Here is a 26,484-nt window from a genome sequence, read left to right on the forward strand (position 1 = left end):
GGAAAAAGAGAAAAACACAAAACAAAATAAAGCAGTGTAAGGTTACATATAATACAGAACTACAAAAAAAAACATAACAGTATGAAATCACCTGTTAATAGATTACATATTATCATCTTGGAAATAGTTGCTCAAATCACAGTATCAAAGAATACAAAGTAGACATTCAAACAGAGAGACTGCAAACAGCTGTGTTCAATGATCCAAAAACATTAATATAGTCAGCTATTTAACAGCCCTATACACACTTGCTGTTATATTCGTTAGAGCTCTTTTTTTTTCCCTTCCTCTCTTTTTTACAACGAAATTTACACATTTTGGATTTTATTACTCCTTAGTTCTTATTACTTTTTGGGGGGGGGGTAGAGAATAAAGTCAAATATGGCAAAACAAAGCTGTCAGTCAAAACCAAGGATAGACATAGCACATGATGTAGAACAGAGTACAAAGTTATCAACAATGTTTATCAACGTTGTCTCTTGTTTCCTTAAAAAGATTTGTCTATCTCATTAGATATTATAAAGTTGGACAAAACAGTAGAGAACAAGACCAATAAAACTTAGGCATTGTAAACATTACAGGACTTCCAAAGGAGACAATAGTCAAACCAGAATGGGAATCTTTGTAAATCTTATTGCCTTCAAAGTAGTTGCCTATACCCTCAGACTTGATACTATCGCACAGAATGGAACAGACTCTAATCAGTCAAAACAAGATCGTGGGAGTATTACAGGATGTCAAAACAAGTTAATAGGAAATCGAAAAGAGTTACTATTATATATTCTAATTTTTAGAATTTTTCCCTTAATTAAAATAAACATAAGAAATAACTAAATAATTTTTTTAAAGAATAGTAGTTACGATAGTGTGTGTCTTTTTCCTTGAAATATTTGGATAAAACTTCATATACTATAGCTTCAAATATTTCCATATCAAGAAGCCCAGAATAAAGCCTTTCTAATTAATAAGTGAAAATTTTATAAGGCTTCAAGGCCACATAATGGGGAATCATGATTGCCACATATTTTTATATATTTGAATCATCACTTACGTTAGGGAAACTATTCGGTATTCATACATGCGAGATTGATTTATTTCACTTATGGGTATGGTCTCAAGCTGCGCCCATTTATTGATAAATATCTCAATGTGATCCTTCTTTATAGCTGAATAATACTCCATTGTATAGAAATACCACAACTTCTTTATCCATTCCTCAGTTGATGGACACTTGGGTTGTTTCCAAGATCTGGCGATTACAAATTGTGCTGCTATAAACATATGTGCACATAAATCACTGTGGTATGATGCTTTCAGTTCTTCTGGGAATATGCCTAGAAGTGGAATAGCTGGAATAAATGGGATTTCCAATCCCAACTTTTTGAGAAACCTCCAGACAGACCTCCACAAAGGCTATACCAGTCTACGCTCCCACCAACAGTGCAGGAGTGTTCCTTTTTCCCCACAGCCTCTCCAGCATTTGTTGTTGGTTTTCTTGATCCTGGCCATTCTTTCAGGAGTGAGATGGTATCTCAGTGTGGTTTTAATTTGCATTTCTCTAATGACCAATGATGATGAGCATTTTTTCATGTATTTATTTGCCATTTGCATTTCTTCATCTGAGAAGTGCATATTCATCTCAGATGCCCATTTTTGGATTGGATCTTTGAATTTTGGAGGTCTGAGTTTTTTTTAATTCTTTATATGTTTTATACAAGAGTCCCTTGTCTGAGAGAGAGTTCACTAAAATCTTTTCCCAGTTTGTGGGTTTTCTTTTCACTATGCTGGAGATTTCTTTTGATGTGCAGAAACTTTTTAATAAGAAGTGGTCCCAGTTATTGATTCTGGGAAGTATTTCCCGTGCGGTTTGAGTCCTGTTCATGAATTCTCTACCTACTCCTATGTCTCCAAGGTTTCTACCCAATTTGTCTTCCAATAGATTTAGTGTTTCTGTTTTCATATTCAGATCTTTGACCTATTTAGATTTTAATTTAGTACATGGTGATAGACATGTGTCTAACTTTAGTTTTCGGCAAATGGAGAGCCAGTTTTTCCAGCACCATTTATTAAAGAGACTGTCGTCCTTCCAATGAACCTGCTTGGCTCCTTTATCAAAGATAAGGTGATTGAGTGTGTTTGTAGTTGTGGTTGTATCTTCTAATCTATTCCATTGATCTTCGCCTCTGTTTTGATTCCAATACCATGTTGATTTTACTACTGTTGCTTTGTAGTATAATTTCAAGTCAGGGATTGTGATGCCTCCTGCTTTGCCTTTGCTGCTTAGAATTGCCTTTGCGATTCTAGGTCTCTTCTGGTTCCAGATGAAATTTAGGAGTGATTTCTCTAGATCTATAAGGTATGTTGATGGTATTTCTATTGGGATTGCATTGAATCTGTATAACAGTTTTGGGAGAATGGCCATCTTCACAATGTTTGTTCTTCCTATCCATGAGCAAGGGATGTCTTTCCATTTTCTGAGATCATCTTCAATTTCCTTTTTCAGTGTATTATAGTTTTCACTGTGTAAGTCTTTCACTTCTTTCGTAAGAGTAATTCCTAAATATTTCATTTTTTTGCTAGCTAATGTGAATAGTCCAGTTTCTCTTATTTCCCTCTCTGTGATTTTGTTGTTTGTGTATAGGAATGCTATTGATTTCTGAGTATTGATTTTGTATCCAGCCACATTACTGAATTTATTTATTGTATCTAAGAGTCTTTCAATGGAGCTTAGGGGGTCTTCTATATAGAGTATCATGTCATCTGCAAACAATGACAACTTAACTTCTTCTTTTCCTATCTTTACCCCTTTTATTTCTCTTTCTTGCCTAATTGCTCTGGCTAGTACTTCAGGTACTATATTAAATAGGAGTGGTGATAAAGGACATCCTCGTTTTGTGCCTGATTTTAAAGTAAAGGCTTTCAATTTTTGGCCATTTAGTATGATGCTGGCTGTTGGTTTGTCATAAATGGCCTTTATTATATTGAGGTAAAGACCATCTATTCCAATTTTCTGTAGAGTTTTTATCATGAATATATATTGGACCTTATTGAAGGCTTTTTCTGCATCTATAGAAATGATCATGTGATTCTTATTTTTGGCTTTATTGATATGGTGGATTACATTTATTGATTTGCGTATGTTGAACCATCCTTGCATTCCTGGGATGAATCCCACTTGGTCATGGTGTATAATCTTCTTGATGATTTGCTGGATCCTATTTGCCAATATTTTATTGAGGATTTTTGCATCTGTGTTCATTAGGGAGATCGGTCTATAATTCTCTTTTATAGTTGGGTCTTTCTCAGGTTTTGGTACTAGAGTAATATTTGCTTCCAGGAATGACTTAGGAAGGATTGCTTCCCTTTCAATTTCATTGAATAGTTTGAGGAGTGTCGGCATTAGGTCTTCTTTGTATTTCTTGTAGAATTCTGCAGTGAATCCATCTGGGCCTGGGCTCTTCTTGGTGGGTAAGGACTTAATTACATTTTCAATTTCAGTAACAGATATTGGGTTATTCAACAGTTTTACATCCTCTTGATCTAGCTTTGGCACTTCATATGCTTCTAAGAATCTGTCTATTTCTTCTGTGTTATCAAACTTTTGAGAGTAGAGGTTTTCGAAATAGGTGTTGATGATCTTCTGTATTTCTATTGGGTCTGTAGTGATTTCTCCTTTTTCATTTCTTATTGCATGAATTTGAGCTTTTTCTTCCCTTTTTTTAATAAGGTTTGCTAGGGGCTTATCGATTTTATTTATTCTTTCAAAGAACCAACTCTTTGATTTGTTGATTCTTTGGATTGTTTTCTTAGTCTCTATTGCATTGATTTCTGCTCTGATTTTTATAATTTCCTCTCTTCTTTTGGCTTTGGGCTTGACTTGCTCTTCTTTTTCTAGCTGTTTGAGGTGTAGCATCAAGTTATTTATTTGTATTCGTTCTGTTTTCCTGATGTGGGAACTCAGTGCAATAAATTTTCCTCTCAGGATGGCTTTCATTGCGTCCCACAGATTCCGGTAAATTGTATCTGTATTTTCATTTTCTTTTAGGTATTGTTTGATTTCTTCTTTAATTTCTTCTGTGACCCACTGATTACTCAAGAGTGTGTTATTCAGTTTCCATTTTTTTTGTGGGATTTTTGCAGTATCTTTTATCATTAATTTCTAATTTCAGAGCGCTATGATCCAATAACATGCAAGGGATGATTTCAGCTCTTTTGCACTTGTTTAAATATGTTCTGTGAGCTAATATATGGTCTATTTTAGAAAATGATCCATGTACTGCTGAGAAGAATGTGTATTCTGATGTTGTTGGGTGGAACATTTTGTATATGTCTATCAAACCCATTTGTTCACAGGTGTGATTCAGTTCTGTTATTTCTTTGCTCATTTTCTGTCTGGCTGATCTGTCCCTTGGTGTCAGTGGCGTATTAAGGTCTCCTGTTACAATTGTGTTACTGATAATTTGAGTTTTCATTTCTGTTAATAGTTATTTTATATAACTGGGTGCTCTGGAGTTTGGTGGATATATATTTAAGATAGTTATCTCTTCCTCTTGGAGTTTTCCCCTTATGAGTATGCGGTGACCTTCTTTGTCCTTTATGGTCATTGTTGGTTTAAAGTTCACATTGTCTGCAAACAGAATGGCTACTCCTGCCTTTTTTTGGATTCCTGTTGCATGAAAAATTGTTTTCCATCCTTTGACTTTCAGTCTGTGAGTATCCTTCTGGGTTAGTTGGGAGTCCTGTAAACAGCATATGGTTGGACTTTGTTTCTTGATCCATTCTGCTAGTCTGTTTCTTTTGATTGGTGCATTGAGACCATTTACATTAATGGTTATTACTGTTAAATGCTGGTGAATTGTAGGAATGTTATGTCTCTGCTGTTGCATCTTTATCTTTCTGTTCTGTTTAATTATTTGCTTTGCTTAGTGGTTTTTTCCTTTGTGTATCTAAACTGTCTTTCAATATTTTTTGCAGGGTTGGTTTGGTGTTCATGAAGTTCTTCAGCTGTTCTTTGTCATGGAAGTATCATATTTCACCATCTATTTTGAATGATAGTTTTGCAGGATATATCAGTCTTGGATGGAAATCATTTTGCTTTAGGATCTGGAATACTTCACTCCATGCTCTTCTTGACTTTATCGTTTGTGCTGAGAAGTCTGCTGTGATTCTGATAGGTTTTCCTTTATAAGTGATCTGTGTTTTCTCTCTGACAGCTTTTAATAATCTATTCTTATGTTGGATTTCTGGGATGGTGATTATTATATGTCTGGGTGTAGTTTTATTTTGGTTATGACTGTTTGGAGTTCTATATGCTTCACTGATCCTGATGTCAGTTTCTGATCTCATGCTTGGGAAATTTTCAGCTATTACTTCTCTAAATATCCTCTTGACATCCTTTATGTTGTCTCCCTCTCTTTCATTAATTCCTATCATTCTTATGTTATTCTTTGCATCGTCTTGCAGTTGTTGAATTGTTGTTTCCTGATTCCTTGTTATTTTCAAAAGATCTTTCCTTTCCTGTTCACTAGCTGCAATCATGTCTTCAAGGTCTGAAATTCTATCTTCACTTTCATTAAGGCGGTTTTTACAACTTTCAGTGGAGTTTTTTATTTCTTGTATATCTCTGTGCATCTGCATTATGTATTCTGTTTGTTTCTTATATTGCTCATCTAGGGATTCTATCTTTTTGTTTAGTTCCTCCAATTTTTTTATCTGTGTTTTCTTTAGATATATTTAGAATCTCTTTCATTTCTTTTATCATTTCTTCTTTTATCTGGGAGATCATTTCGAGTTTGAATTTCTTTAAAGCTTCCTGGAGTTGCTTGTCAACTTCAGTAGCTCTTATGTCTGATATATGAGGTGGATGGGATATATTTTCTTCTATATACATCACTCCTAGGGTTTCCTGAGATGGGCTGGAGGTTTGAGGTTGTAATTTGGTCTTTTGTTTTGTCATTTTCTATATTTCTGTGTTTCAAGTGTTATTTGAAAGCTTCCTCAGGATCTGTTGAAAATCCCCTTCTATGTTTGGAGCTACTGAGACTCTGGCGCCGCGCTACCCCAAGCCATTAGGCCTACAGAACCAGTGGCCCTCCTCTGCCTGCTCAGAACTCCGCAGTTCCAGACAAGCTGGGCCTCAGGGACACTGTGCGCCCTCCTGCCCCTTGGAAGCTCGAAAGCTCTTCAATAGCAGCCGGGTTAGGGTGCTCACCACAGGCAGCAGTGCCTCAGGAGCCTGTGATCCCTCCCTGCTTGCAGTGATATCCACAGTCCTCCAGACAAAGGAAGGGACTTCTGCAGGCACTCCAGATCCGCCCAGCTCCTCCTCAGCATGCAGATGGCTAGGCGCGGCTGGGCTCGGGGGATAGTGTGGGCCTGCCCATCCGTCGGGAGCTCAGCAGAGCTCCAAGTGTAGCCGGGAGGGATGGGGAGGTGGCTGTAGTGGCCTCTAACCCACTGCTCCACTTCACTGCACCCAGAAGCCTGGGGGTCCGGAACAGTCTGACATTTGGGCAGACTGTGCTGGGCACTCACCACAGGCTGAGGTGCCTCAGGAACCTGCAATCCCTCCCTGCTTGCAGAAATATTCAGTCCTTCAGACAAAGGAAGGGGCTTCTGCAGTCCCTCCGGATCCGCCCAGCTCCTCCTCCGAGAGGACTGAAGTTCTATCATCATTTTCATTGAGTAGGTTTTGACAGCTTTTGATAGAATTTTTGATTTCTTGTATATCTCTTTGCATCTGCTTTATGTTTTCTGTTTACTTCTTATATTGTTAATCCAGGGATTCTACTTTTTAAAAATTTCCTCCAATTTTTCAACTGTGTCTTCTTTAGATATGGTCAACATGTCTTTCATTTCTTTTAACATTTCTTCTTTTACCTGGGAGATCATTTTCTAGTTTGAATTCCTTTAAAGCTTCCCATAGTTACTTCTTTATTTCAATTGCTATTATTGCAGGTATTTCAGTTGTATGGCATATATTTTCTTCTATGTACATATCTCCTAAGGTTCTTGGGATGGGCTGGATCTTTGAGATTGTATTTTGGTCTTTCATTTTGTTATTTTCCCGTATTTCCGTGTTTCAAGTGTTATTTCAAGGCTTCCCCAGGGCCTGTTGGAAATTGTCTTGTATCCCTCAGGGTCACTGGGTTTGGAGCAGGCTGGCCCAAGCCTGTGGGGCAGGTTGAGTGTGGCATGAAGCTGGGGATTTAGCCCAGTGGCATAAGCAACTGCTTTGCAAGCGTGTGGTCATGAGTTTGTTCCCCAGTACCAATTAAAAAAAAGACTGCAAAAATAAATAGAAGTCCAGTAAAATGTGTTAAAAGGAGTACTTATCTATATTAAATTACCATTTTTCAATTCATTTTCAGTTTAAATTATACCATTGATTATACAAATATGCAAATTCTTTGAAAACAACTGAATTTTAAATTAATTTACTGCAAAAGTGGTATATTTTCAAGATTTAAAATGTAAAATAGAATGATAAAGAAACTGAAATTTTATTCTATTTTATTTCTTCTTTACCTTTCACTTTTGTAGTCTTCTGTGTTTCCTTCAGAGTTGCTGTAACAAATGTCTACTTATCTATCTAAATTTAATATGTATAACTTGAATCAGTTTCTACAAATACTTTACTTGAGAGAATACACCTCCATGATTTTTGCCCCACAACAAATTTAAAGGAGGTTCTCTAAACTGAAATAGTTGTTAATTATGAAGAAGATGTAGGAAGATATTAAACTATATGGAAAGATCAATTATATAGACAAATTCTAAATTTGTAGATATGTACTTTTAATGGGCTTATATCTTATTTAAAACTTAACAATTTGCTCTTTAAGACTGCAAAAATAAATAGAAGTCAATGCTAGAATACACCATTATAGAATAGAATATTCTAGAATAGAAGTGTATTCTAAATTTGTAGATGTGTACTTTGATTTTCTTTTAAAGAGAATGAAACAAAACAAAATAAAACAGGATAAAGCCAATGAAAATGAAACAGTGAAAGTGATACAGTACTCCAAAACAAGGTAAGAGGAGACTGACAATGGCTATAATGATGTCTCTTGTCTTCAAAATAGCTGCCCATTCCATCAGGCACAGTAAAATCAAACAGAACAGTACAAAATAGTACCAACAAAAACAATGAATGCAGTACAGAATAAAAGTAAATCTAAATAAAAATAAAAGTAAATCTAAAATGGCCACGATAATATATCTTGTTATCTTTGTTTTTTATTTAAGAGAAAAAAAGACACAGAAAAGAAAATCAAAAATCAAGAGAAAAATAAACAATAATAACAAACCCAAAACAGTAAGAGTATTGGTTTACAAAATAAGATGATGGGAATTTGACAATGGTTGTAGTATTGCATATTGTTAACTTCCAAAGTGTTGCTTAAATTACCAAATGTAGACATGTAAAATTGATCTAACCTTATAAGTATTAACTGTTCTTTTCAAAGAACTAATACAATTAGTAGTAAAGTCATTTTACCTATCTTCTCTGTGTGTATACACACCCACATACACAGATTTTTGCCTTTTTCCTTTTCACTTTCTACTTATCTACTATCTCCTATCCCATTTACTTTGCCTCTTTGAGTCTTTACACAATATTTATTGTAGACTTAGGTTCATATATACTCTTTCAGTTTCTTACACTTGGGAGACAATACAGTATTTACACATGTGATTTGACTTATTTCACTTATGAGTAATGGTCTCAAGTCACATCCATTTACATGTAAAAGTCCCAATGCCATCTTTCTTTATAGCTGAGTAGTACTCCACTGTATAAAAACACCATATCTTTTCTATCCATTCCTTGACTGATAAGTGGACTATTTTCCAAGATTTGGTTATTACAAATTGTGCTGCTATAAATGTAGGTGTGCATATATCACTGTGATATGATGTTTTCAATTCTTCTGAGAAAATGCCCATAAGCAGGAGGTGCTGGTGCAATGGAATCTCCAATCCGAGTTTATTGAGGAACCTTCAGACTGATCTCCACAGTAGTTTCACCAGCCTACATTCCCATCAACAGTGGATAAGGGTTCTTTTTCCCCCACAGCCTCTCCAGCATTTGGTATTGGTTGATTTCTTGATCTTGGCCATTCTTTTTGGGTGAGATGGAATCTCAATGTTGTTTTAATTTGCATTTCTCAAATTATTGATGGTAATTTTTTCATATATTTATTTGCCTCATGTATTTCTTCATCTGAGAAGTGTGTGCTTGTCTCAGATTACCATTTTTGTTTTTTTTGTCTTTTTTGTTTTTATTGGTACCAGGGATCGAACTCACGACTGCCTGCTTGCAAGGCAGGCGCTTATGCCACTGAGCTAAATCTCCAGCCCCCAGATTACCATTTTTGAATTGGGTCCTTGAATTTTGGGGGCTTGATTTTTTAAATTCTTTATATGTTCTAGATATAAATCCTTTGAGGGACAGTTGGCCAAGATATTTTCCCAATTCATGGGTTTTCTTTTCACTCTGTTGGAGATTTCTTTTGACATGCAAAAAATTTTTAATAAGATGAATTCTCAGCTCTTGATTCTTTGGAGTATTTCCCATGCCATTTGATTTTTGTTCATTATCTCTCTGCTTACCCTTATGTAGTCAAGATTTTTACCTACATTGTCTTCCAGCAGATTTAGTGTTTCTGTTTTAATATTAAGATCTTTGATCCATTTTGACTTTAGTTTAGGGCATAGTGATAGGCTTGGATCTAGTTTTTGTTTTTGGCATATACAAGGCCAGTTTTTCCTGCACCACTTATCAAAGAGGCTTTCTTCCAGTGAACATGTTTGGCCCCTTTGTCAAAGATGAGGTGGCTGAGTGTGTTTGTTGTGGCCACATCTTTGGGTCTATTTCATTGATCTTTAGGTATGTTTTTATTGCAGTACCACAGTCATTTTATCACAATAGTTTTATAATATAATTTCAATTTGGGGATTGTGATGCCTCCTGCCTTATCTTTGTTATCCAGAATTGCCTTTGCTATTGTAGAGCTCTTCTGGTTCCAGATGAATTTTACATGTGGTTCCTCTAGATCTGTGAGGTATGCAGGTGGTATTTTGATTGAAATTGCTTTAAATATGGATAACAATTTTGGGAGAATGGCCATTTTCACAATGTTTGTTCTTCCTATTCCTGAACAGGAAATATCTTTGCATTTTCTTTAATCCTCTTCAATTTCCTTTTTCAGACTAATGTAATTTTCAATAAGCATATTTTTTACTTCCTTTGTTAGGTGAATTCTTAAGTATTTCACTTTTTGGTGCTATTGTAAAGAGTGTGATTTCCTTTATGTCTCTCTCAGTGAGTTTATTTGTGTACAATAATTCTATTGATTTTTGAGTGTTGACCTTGTAGCCAGCTACATTACTGAATTTAGTTATTACATCTAGAAGTATTTTAATGGAGTTTTGGGGTATTCTATGTAGAATAACATATCATCTACAAATAGTGATAATTTAAATGCTTCCTTTCCTATATTTATTCTTTTTATTTCTCTTACTTGTCTAATTGCTCTGGCTAATGTTTGCAGAACTATGTTGAATAAGAGTGGTGATAATGGACATCCTTGTCTTGTTCCTGATTTTAGGCTGAAAGTTTTCAGTTTTTGTTCATTTAGTAAGATGCTGACTGTTGGTTTATCATACATAAATTTATTAGATTGAGGTAGAGACCATCTATTCTGATTTTCTCATGTTTTTTTTTTTATCATGAATGAGTGTTGGATTTTGTTGAAAGATTTCACTTCATCTATTGAGATGAGCATGTGATTCTTTTCCTTGGTTCTGTTGATATGTTGAATTACATTTATTGATTTGTGTATGTTGAACCACCCCTGCATTCCTGGGATGAATCCCTCTTGATCATGGTGTATAATCTTCTTGCTGACTTGTTGCATCCTATTTGCCAGTATTTTATTGAGGAATTTTTGCATCTATATTCATTAGAGAAGTTGGCCTATAATTGTTTTTCTGGTTGGATCTTTCTCTGGTTTTGGAATTAGAGTAGTACTTGCTTCCAGGAATGAGTTAGGGAGAATTGCTTCCCTTCAATTTCTTTGAAGAATTTGAGAAGTGTTGGCATTACTCTTCCCTATATTTCTTGTAGAGTTCCGCAGTGAATCCATCAGGACCTGGGGTTTTTTTTTTTTGTTGGTAATGTTTCAACCACATTTTCAATTTGATTTATTGAAATTCAGTTATTTAGCAGTTTTACATCTCCCCGATTCAGCTTTGGTAATTCATATGTTTCTAGGAATATGTACTTTTATTCGGTGTTATTGAATATATGAGAGTAAAGATTTACAAAATAGATATTGATGATCTGTACTTCTATAGGATCTGTAGTTATTTTACCCTTTTCATTCCTTATTGCATGGAGTTCAGTTTTTTCTTTCCTGTTTTTGGTAAGATTTTCTAGGGGATTATCAATTTTATTATTTCAAAGACCCAATTCTTCAATTCATTAATTCTTTGTATTATTTTATTAGTTTCAGTTGCATTAATTTCTGCTGTGATCATTATAATTTCCTCCCTTCTTTGGTGTTAGTGTCTGATTTGTTCTTCTTTTTCTAGAAGTTTGAAGTGAGGTATTAGGTTATTTATTTGTGTTCATTCCATTTTCCTGACGTGGACATTTATTACTATAAATTTTCCCCTGAGCATTACTTTCATTGTGTCCTATAGGTTACAGTAATTTATATTTGTATTTTAATTGGATTGTAGACATTGTTTAATTTATTGTGATACATTGGTTATTTAGCAGAGTGTTATTTAATTTTCATGTGCCTATGGGTTTCTTGTGGGTTTTTGTCATTAATTTCCAATTTTATTATGCTATGACTAGATAATATGCATGAGATTATTTCAATTCCTTTATATTTATTTAAGCTTGTTCTGTGGGCTAGTATATGGTCTATTTTAGAGAATGACACATGTGCAGCTGAGAAGAATGTGTATTATTCTGATGTTGTGTGGAAAACTTGGTACACATGTACTAGGTCCATTTGCTCACAAGTTTGATTGAGTTCTGTTATTTCTTTGTTGATTTTTTGTTTGATCTGTCTTTTTGTGACAGAGGAGCATTATGGTCCCCCACTGTAATTGTATTATTACTTATTTAATTTTTCATGTCTATTAAGATTTGTGTTACATAGTTAGATGCTCCCATGTTGGGTGTATGTATATTTATGATTGTAATCTCTTCTTCTTTATGTTTTCCCCTAACAAGTATGTAGTGACCTTCTTTATCTCTTTGGATCATTTTTGGTTTGAAGTTCACATTGTTTGTAAGCAGAATAGTTACCCCTGAGTTTTTCTGGGCTCCTGTTGCATAGAGTATTGTTTTCCCTCCTTTGACTTTTAGTCTATGAATTTCCTTTTGAGTTAAATGTGTTTCTTCTACACAGCATATTTGTGGATTTTGTTTCTTAATCCACTCTGCTAGAGTGTTTCTTTTTATTGGTGAGTTGAAAGCATCTACATCCAAGGATATAACTGATATGTACTGACATCACTCTCATGTTAGCTTTCTGTTGTTGGCTGTCTACTTTTTCTATTTGTTTGCCTGGCTTAGTGGTTTCCTTCTGTTGTTGTTGTTGGAGTTACACTTACATTTATCTCTTTCTAGAGTGTTTTCAGTGCTCTTTGTAGTGTTGGTTTGGTGGTCATGAATTTTGTTAGTTGTTCTTTGTCATGGAAGTATCTTATTTATCCATCAATTTTCAAAGAGTTTTGCTGTGTACATCAATCTGGATTGAAAGTTGAATTCTTTCAGAACCTGAAATACTTCACTCTAAGCTCTTCTTGACTTGAAGATTTGTATTGAGAAGTCTACTGTGATTTTGATAGGCTTCCCTTCATAATTGATCTGTTTCTTTTCTCTGATAGCTTTTAGTATTCTGTTCTTGTGCAGAACTTCTGATATTGTAATCATTATATGTCTGAGTGAAGATTAATTTTGGTTATGGTTAATAGGGATTCCGTATGCCTCACTTATGTGGATATCAGATTCTTTTCCCATGTTTGGAAATTTTCTGCTTTTATTTCTGTAAATAATTTTTGTATATTATTCATGGTGGCCATTGCTTTTTTGCTGACACCTATACATATTATATTGTTTCTCTTTGCATCATCATGCAGTTGTTGAGCTGTTGGTTTTTGGTTCCTTATTATTTTTAAGAGATTTTTTTCTTTCATGATTATCAGCTTCCATCCAGTCTTCAAGGTCTGAGAGTCTATCTTCAACTTCATTTAAGTGATTTTGCCAGTTTTCAGTGGAATTTTTAATTTCCTGATTATCCCTTTGAATCTGTTTTATGCATTCTAATTCTGTCTTACATTGTTCATTCAAGGTTTTCAGTATTTTCTTATGTTCATCAATCTTTTTAAATATAGATCTTCTTTAGATACACACAGCATTTCTTTGTTAATGTTTGCCATTTATTTTATTTTTTTTATTTTCCTTACCTGAGAGATTATTTCTGATCTAATTTTCTCTATAGCTTCGTGGAACTGTTTATTTACTTCAGTTGGTATCATTTCAGAAAGTTCAGTTGTACAATTTCCAGTGTCTTCCATTTCAATGTCTCCTGGTTTTGTTCTTAGTAGGCTGGAGCACTGAGACTGTATCTTGCTCTTTCATTTTGCCATCTTCCTCTGGGACCCATGTGGCTGGCCAAGCCCCCTCCTAATAGGCTGTACTGGAATGTTGTGCTGGACAGAGCTTCAGTCCTCTGATATTCCCACCACTAGCCCAGATGCATACCCAAACTATGGTGCCAGAGCCTTCTGCTTTGTGAACTGTGGGGTTGGTGGGTGCTCCCCTGATGTAATGGGTGGGTTGCACTGGGACAGTGGACTGGTTAGAGCTTGGATCTGCCATGCAGCTATCAGGGATGCATCCCCAGAGTGTTGCCAGGGCCTAGCACCTGGCTGAATGGAGTTCAGAATCTCCAGGACCCAGGTGGTTAGCAGGGATGAATCCTCAGAGTGTGTCAACAGAGCCTAGCACCTTTTTTGGTGGAGGTGAGAACCTGTGTGACAAGATGTCCAACAGAAATGCACCCTTAGAGTGTGTAACCAGAGCCTTGATCCTGGCTGGGTGGAATTTGGAACCTTTGGGATCCAAGTGCCTAGTGGTATCCACCCTTGAACTATGGCTCTGGGGCCTTGTGCTCTGATGGGCAGATCTCAGATTTTCTAAGACTTGTCCTGTAGGCTTGTTGCTCCCTTATATGTAGCTCTGGGGCTCTGGGTTGGGGTTGGCTCAGTACCCCCGTGACCTGTGAGGCTACATGTTCCCCTGATGGATTGTACTGGGATGCTGTGCTGGGCAGACCTCAGACCCTCTCTGCAGGTAACAAGGACGCACCACAGGAGTGTAGTGGTGGGACTTTGTGCCTGGCTGTGGTATTATTTAATTTCAACATACATGAAGGTATGGACAACTATTTGAAGAGAGCAGGAGTCATTATAGTACTATTGCTGATTTTTCTATTGTCTGGTTTTAAGGCCTGTAATGTCTTCATTATTCTACTTTTACCAATTTTATACTACTTTGTTTTGTATGAATGTATTGTGTGTGGAGATATAGACAACTATTTAGGAGGAAACAAGAGACATTATGGTAGCCACTGTTGATCTCCTGATGTCTTACTTTGAAATACAGTGTAACTTACATTTTTTTCTTCTGATCTGCTTTGTTCTGTTTATGTTTTGTTTTATGCTGTTTAAAATAAAAAAAATTATAGCAGAAAATTTTCAGCATGAGAAAAAAGTCTGACACACAGATAACTGAAGTGTATAAAACTCCAATTAGCCATAACCAAAATAAATGTCCAAACAGGCATATAATAATCAAGATCCCAGAAATTCAACACAAGAACAGAATATTAAAAGCTGTTAGAGAAATGAAACAGGTCACTGATAAAGGGAATTGACTTAGAATTATGATAGACATCTCAACAAACTCTTAAGTCAAGAAGAACTTGGAGTGAAGAATTTCAGGTCCTGAAAGAAAACAACTTACAACCCAGCATGAGGTACCCTACAAAGCTGTAATTCAAAATTAATGGAGAAATAAGATACTTCAAAGACAAGAAGTGAAATATACTGGGGAGGAGCAAAGATGGCGTATAGATAAAAACTGGCTACAGAGGCTCCCTGAGATAGTCAACTTAGAATTCAACGTAATACAGAATGGAGAGCCCCAAACAGAGGGAGATGAATTCTCTCATCCCAAGAAGAAATTAAGGTGAGAAGAACCAACCAAATAGACAGTCCTGGTGCTATTATTGGAACAGCTAAGGGTTCAGTGTTCCTGCCAGAGCGGGTGACTTGCTGACCATCTGAGGTCCCACTGCAACTTGCCGACATCCTGCCGTGACTTGCCAAGCCGTCCAAGGTCCCACCGCTTTGACTCACTGGCGGCACAGTTACATTGAGCTTGGGGGTTGGCGAGCTGAACAGAGGGATGACTTGGCAGGGTGCCTACATTGACCTGTGGTGAGTGACAGGAGTGGAGCTATTCTATAGAAAGGGGAGCTCCAGTGGATGACATTCTGGGACTGGGCAGGACTGGGAAGTACAAGGGACAGCAGTCACTTCAGTCAGTTGTTACCTTCCTGAACGAGATTGGTGGAGTGAGCTAGGCCTGGGTCACGTGATCCAGCGAAGACCCAATAGGTTATCTGAAATCAAGTCCCTATAGTGGTGGTGCACACTAACCACACTAACCCAGTGAAGCCTCAGAAGTTTGACTGACCCAGAGGGGAGGTGGCGCAAAGTAATACAGTGCAGGCCACAGCAGCTTGACTGACCTAGAGGGGAGGCAGTGCATAGTAGTACAGTGAAGGCCACAGCAGCTTGATCTGGAGGGGGGGGGCAGCATATGCTGTCCCTGTCTGCAACTCAGTAGCACATGGCAGTGGGAAGGGTTGTCTAGCTAGCATGCTTCAGAAGAATTGTAATCAACAAAGAGAGAAACTGGGACCTCCTGGAAGAAGCAAAAAAGATGGGAAGAGGAAGCAACAAGAAAAAGTCCCCAGGACCCAATCCTGAGTACAGTGACCCAGGACAGGTAAATACAAAGGAGAATGAGAACAGCAAACATGCAATATCAGACATGGTACCAGTGGGTATAAAGAGATATCTTCAGGACCTCTTAGACAAGTTCAAAAGTGAAATATTTAGCCAAGTAAAGCAAGATATAAAAAGATTAATAAAAGAGATACTAAGCATCCCTCAAGCAGACACAGACAGAAGAAGGGAGGAACTCAAACAAAGGAGAGAACCATTTGATGAAGAATATAAAAAATATAGAATACATGAAGCAGATTCAAAGTGATTACCAGAAAATTAAAAACTCTATGGAAAGATGACAAATCAACTTGAAAGAAACTAAGGATAGATTATCCAAACTGGAGGACAATTTTTCAGTGTGGAATTATGAAAGGGAAAACTTTTTAAAAATAACAAGGAAATAAGCAGTAACAATATAAAGGCTAAAAGATGACAAGAGGATCTATAAAGAATGTGAGAATAAAGAACGTGAATGAAAAAGAAAGGGTACAAACAAGAAACTACCAAGGTTATTCATAGAAATAATTAAGGAAATCTTCCCAAACACAGGAAAAGGAAATGATATTCTGCTATATGAGGCATACAGAACTCCAGCCACCTACAACCAAAACAGAGGTACACCCAGGCATATAATAATCAAGATCCCAGAAATTCAATATAAGAACAGAATATTAAAAGCTATTAGAGACAAGAGACAGATAACCTATAAAGGAAGGCCCATGAGAATAACAGCAGACTTCTTGACACAAGCCACCCAGTCAAGAAGAGCAATATATTCCAAGCCCTGAAGGTAAATAACCTGCATCCCAGATTGCTAAACTGTCTCTAGAAATTAATGTAGAAACAAGATGCCAAGACAAAGAGGAACGTGGAAAATTTGCAACCACCAATCCAACTCTACAGAGAATACTGCAGGGTTTTCTAGAGAGAGAGAAAAGTACTAGGATTCCAGGAACAGTGGCAGAGAGGCCTCAATGCATGGAGTAGAAAACAAAGTGAAGAAGATAAGCAGAAAACTGAAAGTGAGATGACATGGAGATTCTAAGATGTGAAACAACTATGGAGAGAGACAGACTCATTTCATTGTACCAAGAAAGATAGACATGAAAAGAAATGACTTGGCATGGTCACCGTGAGATGAGGGACAGAGGCATGGAGTAGAAACTAATAGTAACACACTCTCTTTTTATCCTCCAAACAAGGTCCAGAAGCACCTGGTGCTTTCTGTAATTTTTTATGTCTGGATAAGTCTGAAAATGCTTTTCTTTCTAGGAAAAATATTTGACATGGTCATTCACCACGGATGGGTCAACTCTGTCTCATTTTGATATGCTTTGTGAGTGCTGACCATTGTGACAAGGCCCAAAGGACTGTCTTGTGGCAACATGCCTACAGAAAAGAAAATGCTTTGAGAGTCTGTGCTGGGCATGTTCAAATGACCTATGGTTTAAGACATCAAGAAGCCCAAATAGAATTGCAAATTCCTCAGATCTACTTTTCAATGACATAAACAACATTGGAAGAGAAAGTCAATTAGCGTTCTTATTCACAAACATACCCCTGGTAATTCCTCTTCAAGGAAACTGAAAGGGAAGCAAGTGTCCCTAGGTCATTCTTAGAAGCAAATATCACCCTAATACCAAAAACAGAGAAAGATCCAACCAAAAAAGAAAATTACAGGCCAGTTTCTCTAATGAGCATAGACGCAAAAATCCTCGATAATATACTGGCAAATAGAATGTACTCATTCAGCAAGAAGATTGTATTCCTTGATCAAATGGGATTTATCCCAGGAATTCTGGGGTGGTTCAACATAAAGAAGTTAATAAATGTAATACACTATATCAACAGCGCCAAGGAAAAGAATCACATGATCATCTCAATAGATACAAGAAAAGCTTTCAGCAAAAGTCAGCACTCATTCATGATAAAAGCCTTAGAGAAAATTGGAATATATGGTCTCTACCCAAATCTGATAAAAGCTATATGTGATAAACTAACAGTCAATATCTTACTAAATGGAAAAAAACTGAAAAATTTCAACCTAAAATCAGCAACAAGACAAGGACGTCCATTATCACCACTTCTATTCAATGTAGTTCTGGAAGCATTAGCAGAGCATTTAGATGAGAGATAGAAACAGAAGGAATAAGGATGGGAAAAGAAGAACTTAAACTATGCCTATCTGAAGATGACATGATACTCTGCATAGAAGGCCCCAAAACTCTGTTGAAAGATTTCTAGGTATAATAAACAAATTCAGTAAAATAGTTGAATGCAAGGTCAACACTCAAAATTCAATAGCACTACTGTACACAGAAACAATAAACTCACACAGAGAGAAATAATTGAAACCACACCCTTCCCTATAGCATCCAAAAGATGAAATACTTACGAATCAATATAAGAAAAGAAGTAAAAGATCTGTTTATTGAAAATTATATTACTCTGAAAAAGGAAATTGAAGAGGATTTCAGGAAATGGAAAGATAGTTCCTGTTCATGGATAGGAAGAACACATTATGAAAATGGCTATTCTACCAAAATTGTTATACAAATTTAATGCAATTCCAGTGAAAATACCACTTACATATCTCACAAATCTAGAGAAATTGTCCCTAAAATTCATCTGGAATGAGAAGAGACCTAGAATAGCAAAGGCAAATCTGGGCAACAAAGGTAAGACAGGAGGCATCACAATTCCTGACTTGAAAATTATATTAGAAAACTACTGTGATAAAATGACCATGGCACTGGAATAAAAACAGACCTAAAGAGCAGTGGAATTGATTCAAAGATACAGTCACAATCACAAACACACTCAGCCACCTCATCTTTGACAAAGGCATCAAACATGTTCACTGGAAGAAGGGTAGTCTCTTTAATAAGTAACGCTGGAAAAACAGGCCTTGTGTCTGCCGAAAACTAAATGTACAACCATGTCTATCATTAAGCACTAAACTAAAGTCAAAATGGACTTTAAGCTGTGGACTTTATCTTCTGCTGGAAGACACAAGTAGGTGGAAATTTTTTTTATTTAGAGAAAAAAAAGCAAAACAGAACTAAGGGTAGAAATAATACAGAATTTCAAAAAATAACAGTAAGAAATCACTACTTGATAAATTAAATATTTTTATCTTAGAAATAGTTGTTCAAGTTACAAAATCAAAGATAAAATCTAGATAACATAGGGGTAGGCAGAGAGTTCAGGAACAAAAATCAAACTGCATGGGAAATACTTCAAAAAATCCACAACTGGGATCTCATCCTATCAAAAATTTTTCGCATGTCAAAAGAAATCTCCAACAGAGTGAAAAGAAAATTCATGAGTTGGGAAAATATCTTGACCAACTGTCCCTTAGACAAAGGATTTCTATTTAGACTATCTAAAGAATTAAAAAACTCATGTCCCAAATGCAAGGACCCAACCCCAAAATAGACATATATGATGAATATACATTTCTCAGATGAAGAAATATAAATGGCAAATAAATACATAAAAAATGTTCAATATCAGAAGTCATTTGAGAAATGCAAATTAAAACAACACTGAGATTCCATCTCACCTCAGAAAGAGTGACCAAGATCAAGAAACCAACCAATAACAAATGCTGGAGGGGATGTGGGGAAAAAGGAACCCTTCTCCCCTGTTGGAGGCAATGTAGGCTGGTGCAACCACTGTGGAAATCAGTGTGGGGATTTCTCAAAAAGCCAGGATTATAGATTTCATTGGACCCAGCTATCTCACTTCTGGACATTTTCCCAGAAGAAGTGGAATCATCATACCACTGTGATGTATCTGCACTGATGTTTATAGCAGCACACTTTGTAATAGCCAAATCTTGGAAATAGTCCAAGTGCACATCCACTAAAGAGTGGATAAAGAAGTTGTGGTATTTTTATACAATGGAGTACTCCTTAGCCATAAAGAAAGATTGCATTGGGACTTTTATAAGTAGATAGACATGACTTGAGATCATATTCATAAGTGAAATAAATCAAACTGACATGTATAAGTATCATGTTGTCTCCCTATTATAAGAAAATGAAAGAGTATATGTGATCTAAAATCTACAATTAATACCATGTAAACATTAGAAACTACTCAAAGAGGCAAAGTAACTGAGATAGGGGAAAGTAGGAAAGAAGAAAGGAAAAGGAAAAAGGCATAAATTTGTGTATACACACACACACACAAGTTAGCTAAAATGACTATACTACCAATTGTATTAGTTCTTGGAAAAGAACACATAATATTCATAAGATTAAATCAATTTTACATGTCTATCTCTGGTAATCTGAGCAACCCTTTTGAAGGTAACAATATGAACTACTACAACCATTGTCAAATTCCCATAATTTGTTTTGTAAACCTATAATGTTATTGTTTTGGGTTGGTTGCTGTTTATTTTTCTCTTAATCTTTGTTTTTATATTGTGTTTCTTTTTTCTCTGAAATAAAACAAACAAAGATAATAAGATATATTATGGTAGCCATTTTGGATAATTTATTATCTTATTTTGAAGTCCCGTATTGCATTCATTGTTTTGTTTTCAGTGGCGCTATTTTGTTCTGTTTTGTGTGATTTTACTGTGTCTGATGGAATGGGCAGCTATTTTTAAGACAATAAGAGACATCATGGCAGCCACCATCAGTCTCCTCTTACCTTGTTTGTGAGTCTTGTATGACTTTCACTGTTTCAATTTCATTGGCTTTATTCTACTTTAATTTGTTTGGTTTCATTCTCTTTCAAAAAAAATCAAAGTGTATATTTACAAATTTGGAGTACTATGAATTTGTCTATATAATTGCTCTTTCCGTTTAATAGTTTCCTACATCTTCTTCATGATTAAGAACTCTTTCATTTTAGAGAACTTCTCTTAAATTTGTTGTAGGACAAAAATCATGGAGATGTATTCTTCCTAGTAAAGTGTTTGTTTGTAAAAAGTGATTCAGGTTACACATATTAAATTTAGAAAGATGATAGATATTTGTTAGAGCAACTCAGAAAGAAGCACAGGAGACTAAGAAAATCAGTGTTTGTCATCATCGAGCTTTTAGAGAGCAAAGAATGATTGTGGAGCACACTGCTCAACTCTGCTGTCCCTTAGGCCTTTTGATGCTCTGCTCAGGTTGTGTGTATTTGGGAGCCACACTGCAGCAGCATTTCTGTGTGTTTCCAAGTAAATCATATCAGGGGTAAGGGTAAAAAAGAAATAAGAAAACAAAAAAATTTAGTTTCCTTATCTTTCTGTTTCATTTTTTAAACCTTAAAATATGCCATTTTTGCATAACATTAATTTAAAAATTCAACTGTTTTCAAAGAATTTATATAATTAATGATGTAAGATAATTTAAACTCAAAATGAATTTAAAAATTACTAGAAAAGATGATCATTTTATTATAGCAATGTAATACTTTTAAAACATTTTACTGGACTTCTATTTATCTTTGCAGTCTTAAAGAACAAATTATTAATTTTTAAGATGTAAGCCCACTAAAAAAGAAAAATTTCTTAAAAAACAGAGAACTACAAATTAAACAACAATAAGAAGGGTAATTTGCAAAATACTATACACTTCTATTGTAAAATAATTTCACTTACTCAAACCTGCAAGTTTATAAATAATAATTCCTGCTATTCTTTAACCGAAATTTCTCAAAACTTGGTAGCTTCATCATTCAGTTGCTTAATGAGTAAATACAGACAAAAACAAAGATTAGTAGAATTTTTCTTATGCACTGAAAACAGGGAGAACTGCAATAAGTGAGCCCTGCTTGCAGAGGTAGCATGAATAAGGTAGAAGACTGAAGCGTAGCATCAAAACTATATTGAAGATTTTGCACAGTAACAGTTTGGTATCAGAGTAGAGTTTAGGCATATTTATTAAAAAGAACCAAACTATGAAGGTCATGGATATGTGAATTTGCTTTCCGATACTAATCATTTAATTGTGTTTATTTATATAAAACAGCATGTCATATGGGTTAAATATATTTTCTGGAATGATCTTTCATCTCTAGATCCCTACATAACTGACTCCTGTATCCAGGGATGTTACTGGAGATAAACCCAGTACAGATTTTCAGAATCAGAACATTCACATCCACCTACAGAGGTTTGGCCACCAGCATCTTCAGTCTAATGCAGGATCCTATCCAGGAGCACACGCCACCCTGAGCCGTCCTCTGTCTGTAATGTGGGTGAGTCCTTCAGTGTTTGTCATCGTCGAGCTTTTAGAGAGTAAAGAATGATTGTGGAGCACACTGCTCAACTCTGCTGTCCCTTAGGCCTTTTGATGCTCTACTCAGGTTGTGTGTATTTGGGAGCCACATTGCAGCAGCATTTCTCTGTGTTTCCAAGTACATCAATTCAAGAAGCATGTGGACTCCATGTACCTCACTCCTGGATGTCAATTTTGGGACACTGTGTAAGGGAGCAGTCTATAAAGTTATGGGTGTTTTTTCATCTTTCCCACAGTAATTAATAAACGTACTCAAGAAGCTTTAAAATGTTATTGCTCACTATCAAGTGTTTAAAGACAGTGTTTGATTTTGTCAGCAGCACTTTAGAAGATATATGTTTCAATTTAACACTACACCAAAGATTTTTATGTTCCCTAACATGGGAAACTCACTATAGGAAATCAATCTGGAAGGAAATTAGAAGCACAGGTGTGAATATTCCTATACAAGATATTGCCTGGTGTAGTGATGCATGCCTGTAATCCCAGCACTTGGTAGGCTGAGGCAAGAGGATTCCCATGAGTTCCAGGCGTCAGTGGTATACACAGTGACTTGAGGTTGAGCTATATGGCAAGACCTTATCTCCAATAAAGGAAGAAGGTATATAACACACTCTAATTTAGTATAGTAAAAGTTATAAACAGTCTAAAGTGACTAAATTTGTTACAGTACAACCATAAAGACACAATTCACAAATGATTAAAATGAAATGGTAAAAGATATACCCAAGATAGAATGCCACTAGAACAAATGATCCTGTGAACTTTCCATGTATACATGTGGTTTCATCAGTTTGGATTCCAAATCTTTTCAAATCGAAGGATGTAAACCAAGACTCAGCCTCTGTCTGTCATGAGCTTCACAGTCCTGATCCACAGGTTCTCCATGGCTTTCTTCACTTCAGCGTTTCTCAGTGAGTAGATGACAGGGTTGAGGAGTGGGGTCACCACGGTGTAGAATACAGCTACCAGTTTATCCACGGGCAGAGTGGCAGAAGGTCTTAGACAGATGAAAACAAGGGGTGCAAAGAACAAGGTCACCACAGTGATATGAGATGCGCAGGTGGAGAGGGCTTTGCGCCGTCCCTCAGAGCTCCGGGTCCTCAGATGGACCAAGATGACCACATAGGATGCTAACAGGACCACAAAGCTGATCACAGACAGTGTGCCCCCATTGGCAACAATCAGGAGACCAACAAGGAAGGTGTCTGAGCAGACGAGTTTGAGCAGTGGCAGCACATCACAGAAATAGTGGTCAATGACATTGGGGCCACAGAAGGGCAACCGGAAGATGAGAAGAATCTGGCCAATGGAATGCACAAAGCCTCCTGCCCACGCAATTCCCACCAGGACAGCACACACCCGCCGGTTCATGATAGTGGTGTAGTGCAGAGGTTTGCAGATAGCCACATAGCGGTCATAGGCCATCACTGTCAGAAGGAAAATCTCAGCACCGCCAAAGAAATGCATAAAGAAAAGCTGTGCCATGCATCCCCACACTGAGATGGCTTTCCTGTCAGCCAGCAGATCTGAGATGAGTTTGGGGGCGGTAGTGGATGAGTAGCAGATCTCCACCAGGGACAGGCAGCTGAGGAAGAAGTACATGGGAGAACCAAGACTTGTGCTGCTCACGACAGTGAGTATGAGGAGGAGATTCCCCAGCACGATTGCAATATACAGGAGCAGAAATATCACAAAGCTAAGCCTTTGCACCTGCTGACTGGAAGAAAATCCCAGGAAAATGAATTCAGTCACATTGTGTGAGTGAGGCATGAGTCCACAACCAAAGGGCATCGATTTCTGTGGTGTGTTCTGAAATGATACCAAAGAAAATACTTCTTCATGTAGTCAGTGAATTACAGAGAAACCTTTGGAATTCTTGTGAGCTAATTATTGAAGCTGAGCAGGAGTTAGTGATTTGCAAAAGGGAAAAGCAGTCCTTGAAGGCAGAAATGTAGTGCAAACGTTTCGTATGTGGCTGGGAAGAAAGGAGAGAATGGCAGAAATTAATTTCTCACATAGACGGGTACCAGTATATAAAGGACTGTTTTGGGCTTTGGACTTTATACTGGAGTTAATAGGGAATAGTCAACAATGTTTTCTACTAGGAAGTAAAATCACTTCAGATGCAGAGGCTGAAGTGGTGGAGACAGACCTGAGAACAGCCAGCTTATGAGAAAGAGATTAAGTCCCCTCACAGGGCTGTGTGGGGCCGCAAGTTTATTGTCCTTGTGTCCCTTGCTATTGCCTTTGGTGCTCTTGTCTTTTGCCTGAAATTTTCCTGTACTTCCACTTCTGCTTGTTCCTTTTCTATACTTGGCTTGTAGAACAGTGTTCTTGGTCTCTCCACAGACCTTTCAGAGTTATCAGAAGAGGAGCTCATGGTGTTCCTTTTTTTGTGTTAGTAGCCATGTGTGTGACCAGAGATAGAATCTGTGATGGTTTCACTGCTTACTCTCCTAGTTCTTGCCTTCTGTACTCAGTAACACTTAAACCCCTGTACAGTGCTCTTCGCTGATGCCTTCCTTTCCTCCACTGTTTGTCTTGAGTGCCCACCCCTTCATCACATCCTTCTCTACAGCTCAACTACATCCTGGCCTTAGCAAAATGCTCAATGGCTGATTTGCTGACTGCTCCACTCCATGATGTTTTAGCTAAAACTTGTGTGTGTGAAGAGAACCCATCACATAAAGAGACAAGGATCCAGAGGATTTCCACTAGTAACTTAAAGCTTCCTTCTTCCAGTGATTAACAGGGTTCAAATGATTGAAAGCTACCAGGAGCTATGAGGAAGGCATTGATAGAACTTACATTTACAGACACAAAGAGCCAGAGACAAGTCCTAACTTCCTGTCTAAGTGGGGGGTTCTATAGGAAGCCATTCATGGAAGAAAGTGCTGCTAACAATCTGGACTTCCAGTTTCTTGTTCAGGGTATTTCAGGCACCACTTATGAGACAGTGAGTAAGTTCTTTAACCTCTCACAGAGTCAAGATCCAAGCATGCAGATACTACCTGACTCTCAGGTAGATGCCATAGGTGCCATTCCCAGCTCCATCCGAAACTAAGTTAAACCCCCTTCTATGTGTTGCTTTCGATTTCTCTCAGAGGCAGGAAATCCATCCCTCCAACCCACAGGCCCTCACTGTAAATACCCACTCTCTCAAGGATGTTTGGAGGCACAGTGTGGATCATGCTGAATCAGAACTGCTGTGTTGCGCTCTCTCTCTCTCTCTGCAGTGTGAGTCATCTAGGGGTAGATAAGACTGGCTCCCCACCCATCTCCAATACTCACTGAAGTCATTGTGGGGAAACTGCATTCAGGCACTGTCCCAGGACTGATGGAAGGGGCTGCGTGCTTCTGAGCCTTAGCACGAAGTGCTTAATACATGTGGAAGGAATAACAGTGCCCAGGGTCCACTATCACACCTTTGCCCCTCCTCAGTCCCAGGCCGTCACCCTGCACTCACCTCTGAGCCCAGGCCCATGCAGGAGTACTTGCGAAGTTCCCTGTGGGTCACAGCTCTGTTCCCTCTGCTTTCAATGTAGAATCAATCATCACATGCAGAAGAGGCCATGGTGACAAAAGACAACTCACTCTGCAATTTTTTCTGTGACTCTGCTGTTCTTAGCATGAGGAAGTGCTCTTGTCCAACACAACTCTGCAGAGGAGGCCTGAGATCAGTGGGTCCTGTAGGTTCTCAGGAATCCAGGCCCAGAAGTACTGGGCCCAGAGCAACTAGAGCTTCTGTCTTGCTGAGGACTGCAGGTCCAGGATCTGGTTTCCAGCCTTGGCCTGGGAACTCACAAATGGAGTGCTGGAGTCTCTGCCCACCTCATTTTAAAAGGACAGGAATGAAGTACTGGCTCACAGGTTTTCCACTGAGGTCTGTGAACTGGAGCAGCTGGGCATCCTGTTCACAGTTCTTGCAACACTGGAAAGGAACCTTGCCCAGATGTAGGCATGGCCCCAGGGAGCTGTTCTCTCAGCCTCCCCAGTCAGGCAGAAGATCTCAGGGGAAGCAGAACCACCAAATTCAAAACTCTTACCCATATGAGACAGTGAAAAGTACTTGATCATCATGACCTGAATCACATGTCTGTAAATAAAACCACCCTGTTCAAAAGGGTGG

The 26,484-nt window shown here is 37.4% G+C and overlaps 1 protein-coding gene and 1 pseudogene across 1 annotated transcript; both read right to left on the bottom strand.

Moving 5' to 3' along the window:
* Nucleotides 1-22,334, bottom strand: part of LOC100730710 (olfactory receptor 4B1-like) — a 52,876-nt pseudogene extending 30,542 nt beyond the window's left edge.
* Nucleotides 22,335-23,189: 855 nt separating this feature from the next.
* LOC100730990 (olfactory receptor 4X2-like) lies at nucleotides 23,190-24,125 on the bottom strand. The gene has a single exon (XM_003465159.1). It carries the CDS (start codon nucleotides 24,123-24,125, stop codon nucleotides 23,190-23,192), a length of 936 nt encoding a protein of 311 aa, XP_003465207.1.
* Between the last annotated feature and the right edge of the window lie 2,359 nt (nucleotides 24,126-26,484).

Source organism: Cavia porcellus, unplaced genomic scaffold (genome assembly GCF_034190915.1).
Source record: "Cavia porcellus strain 051 isolate PalLab524CR breed Dunkin Hartley unplaced genomic scaffold, mCavPor4.1 scaffold_17, whole genome shotgun sequence".
NCBI lineage: Eukaryota > Metazoa > Chordata > Mammalia > Rodentia > Caviidae > Cavia > Cavia porcellus.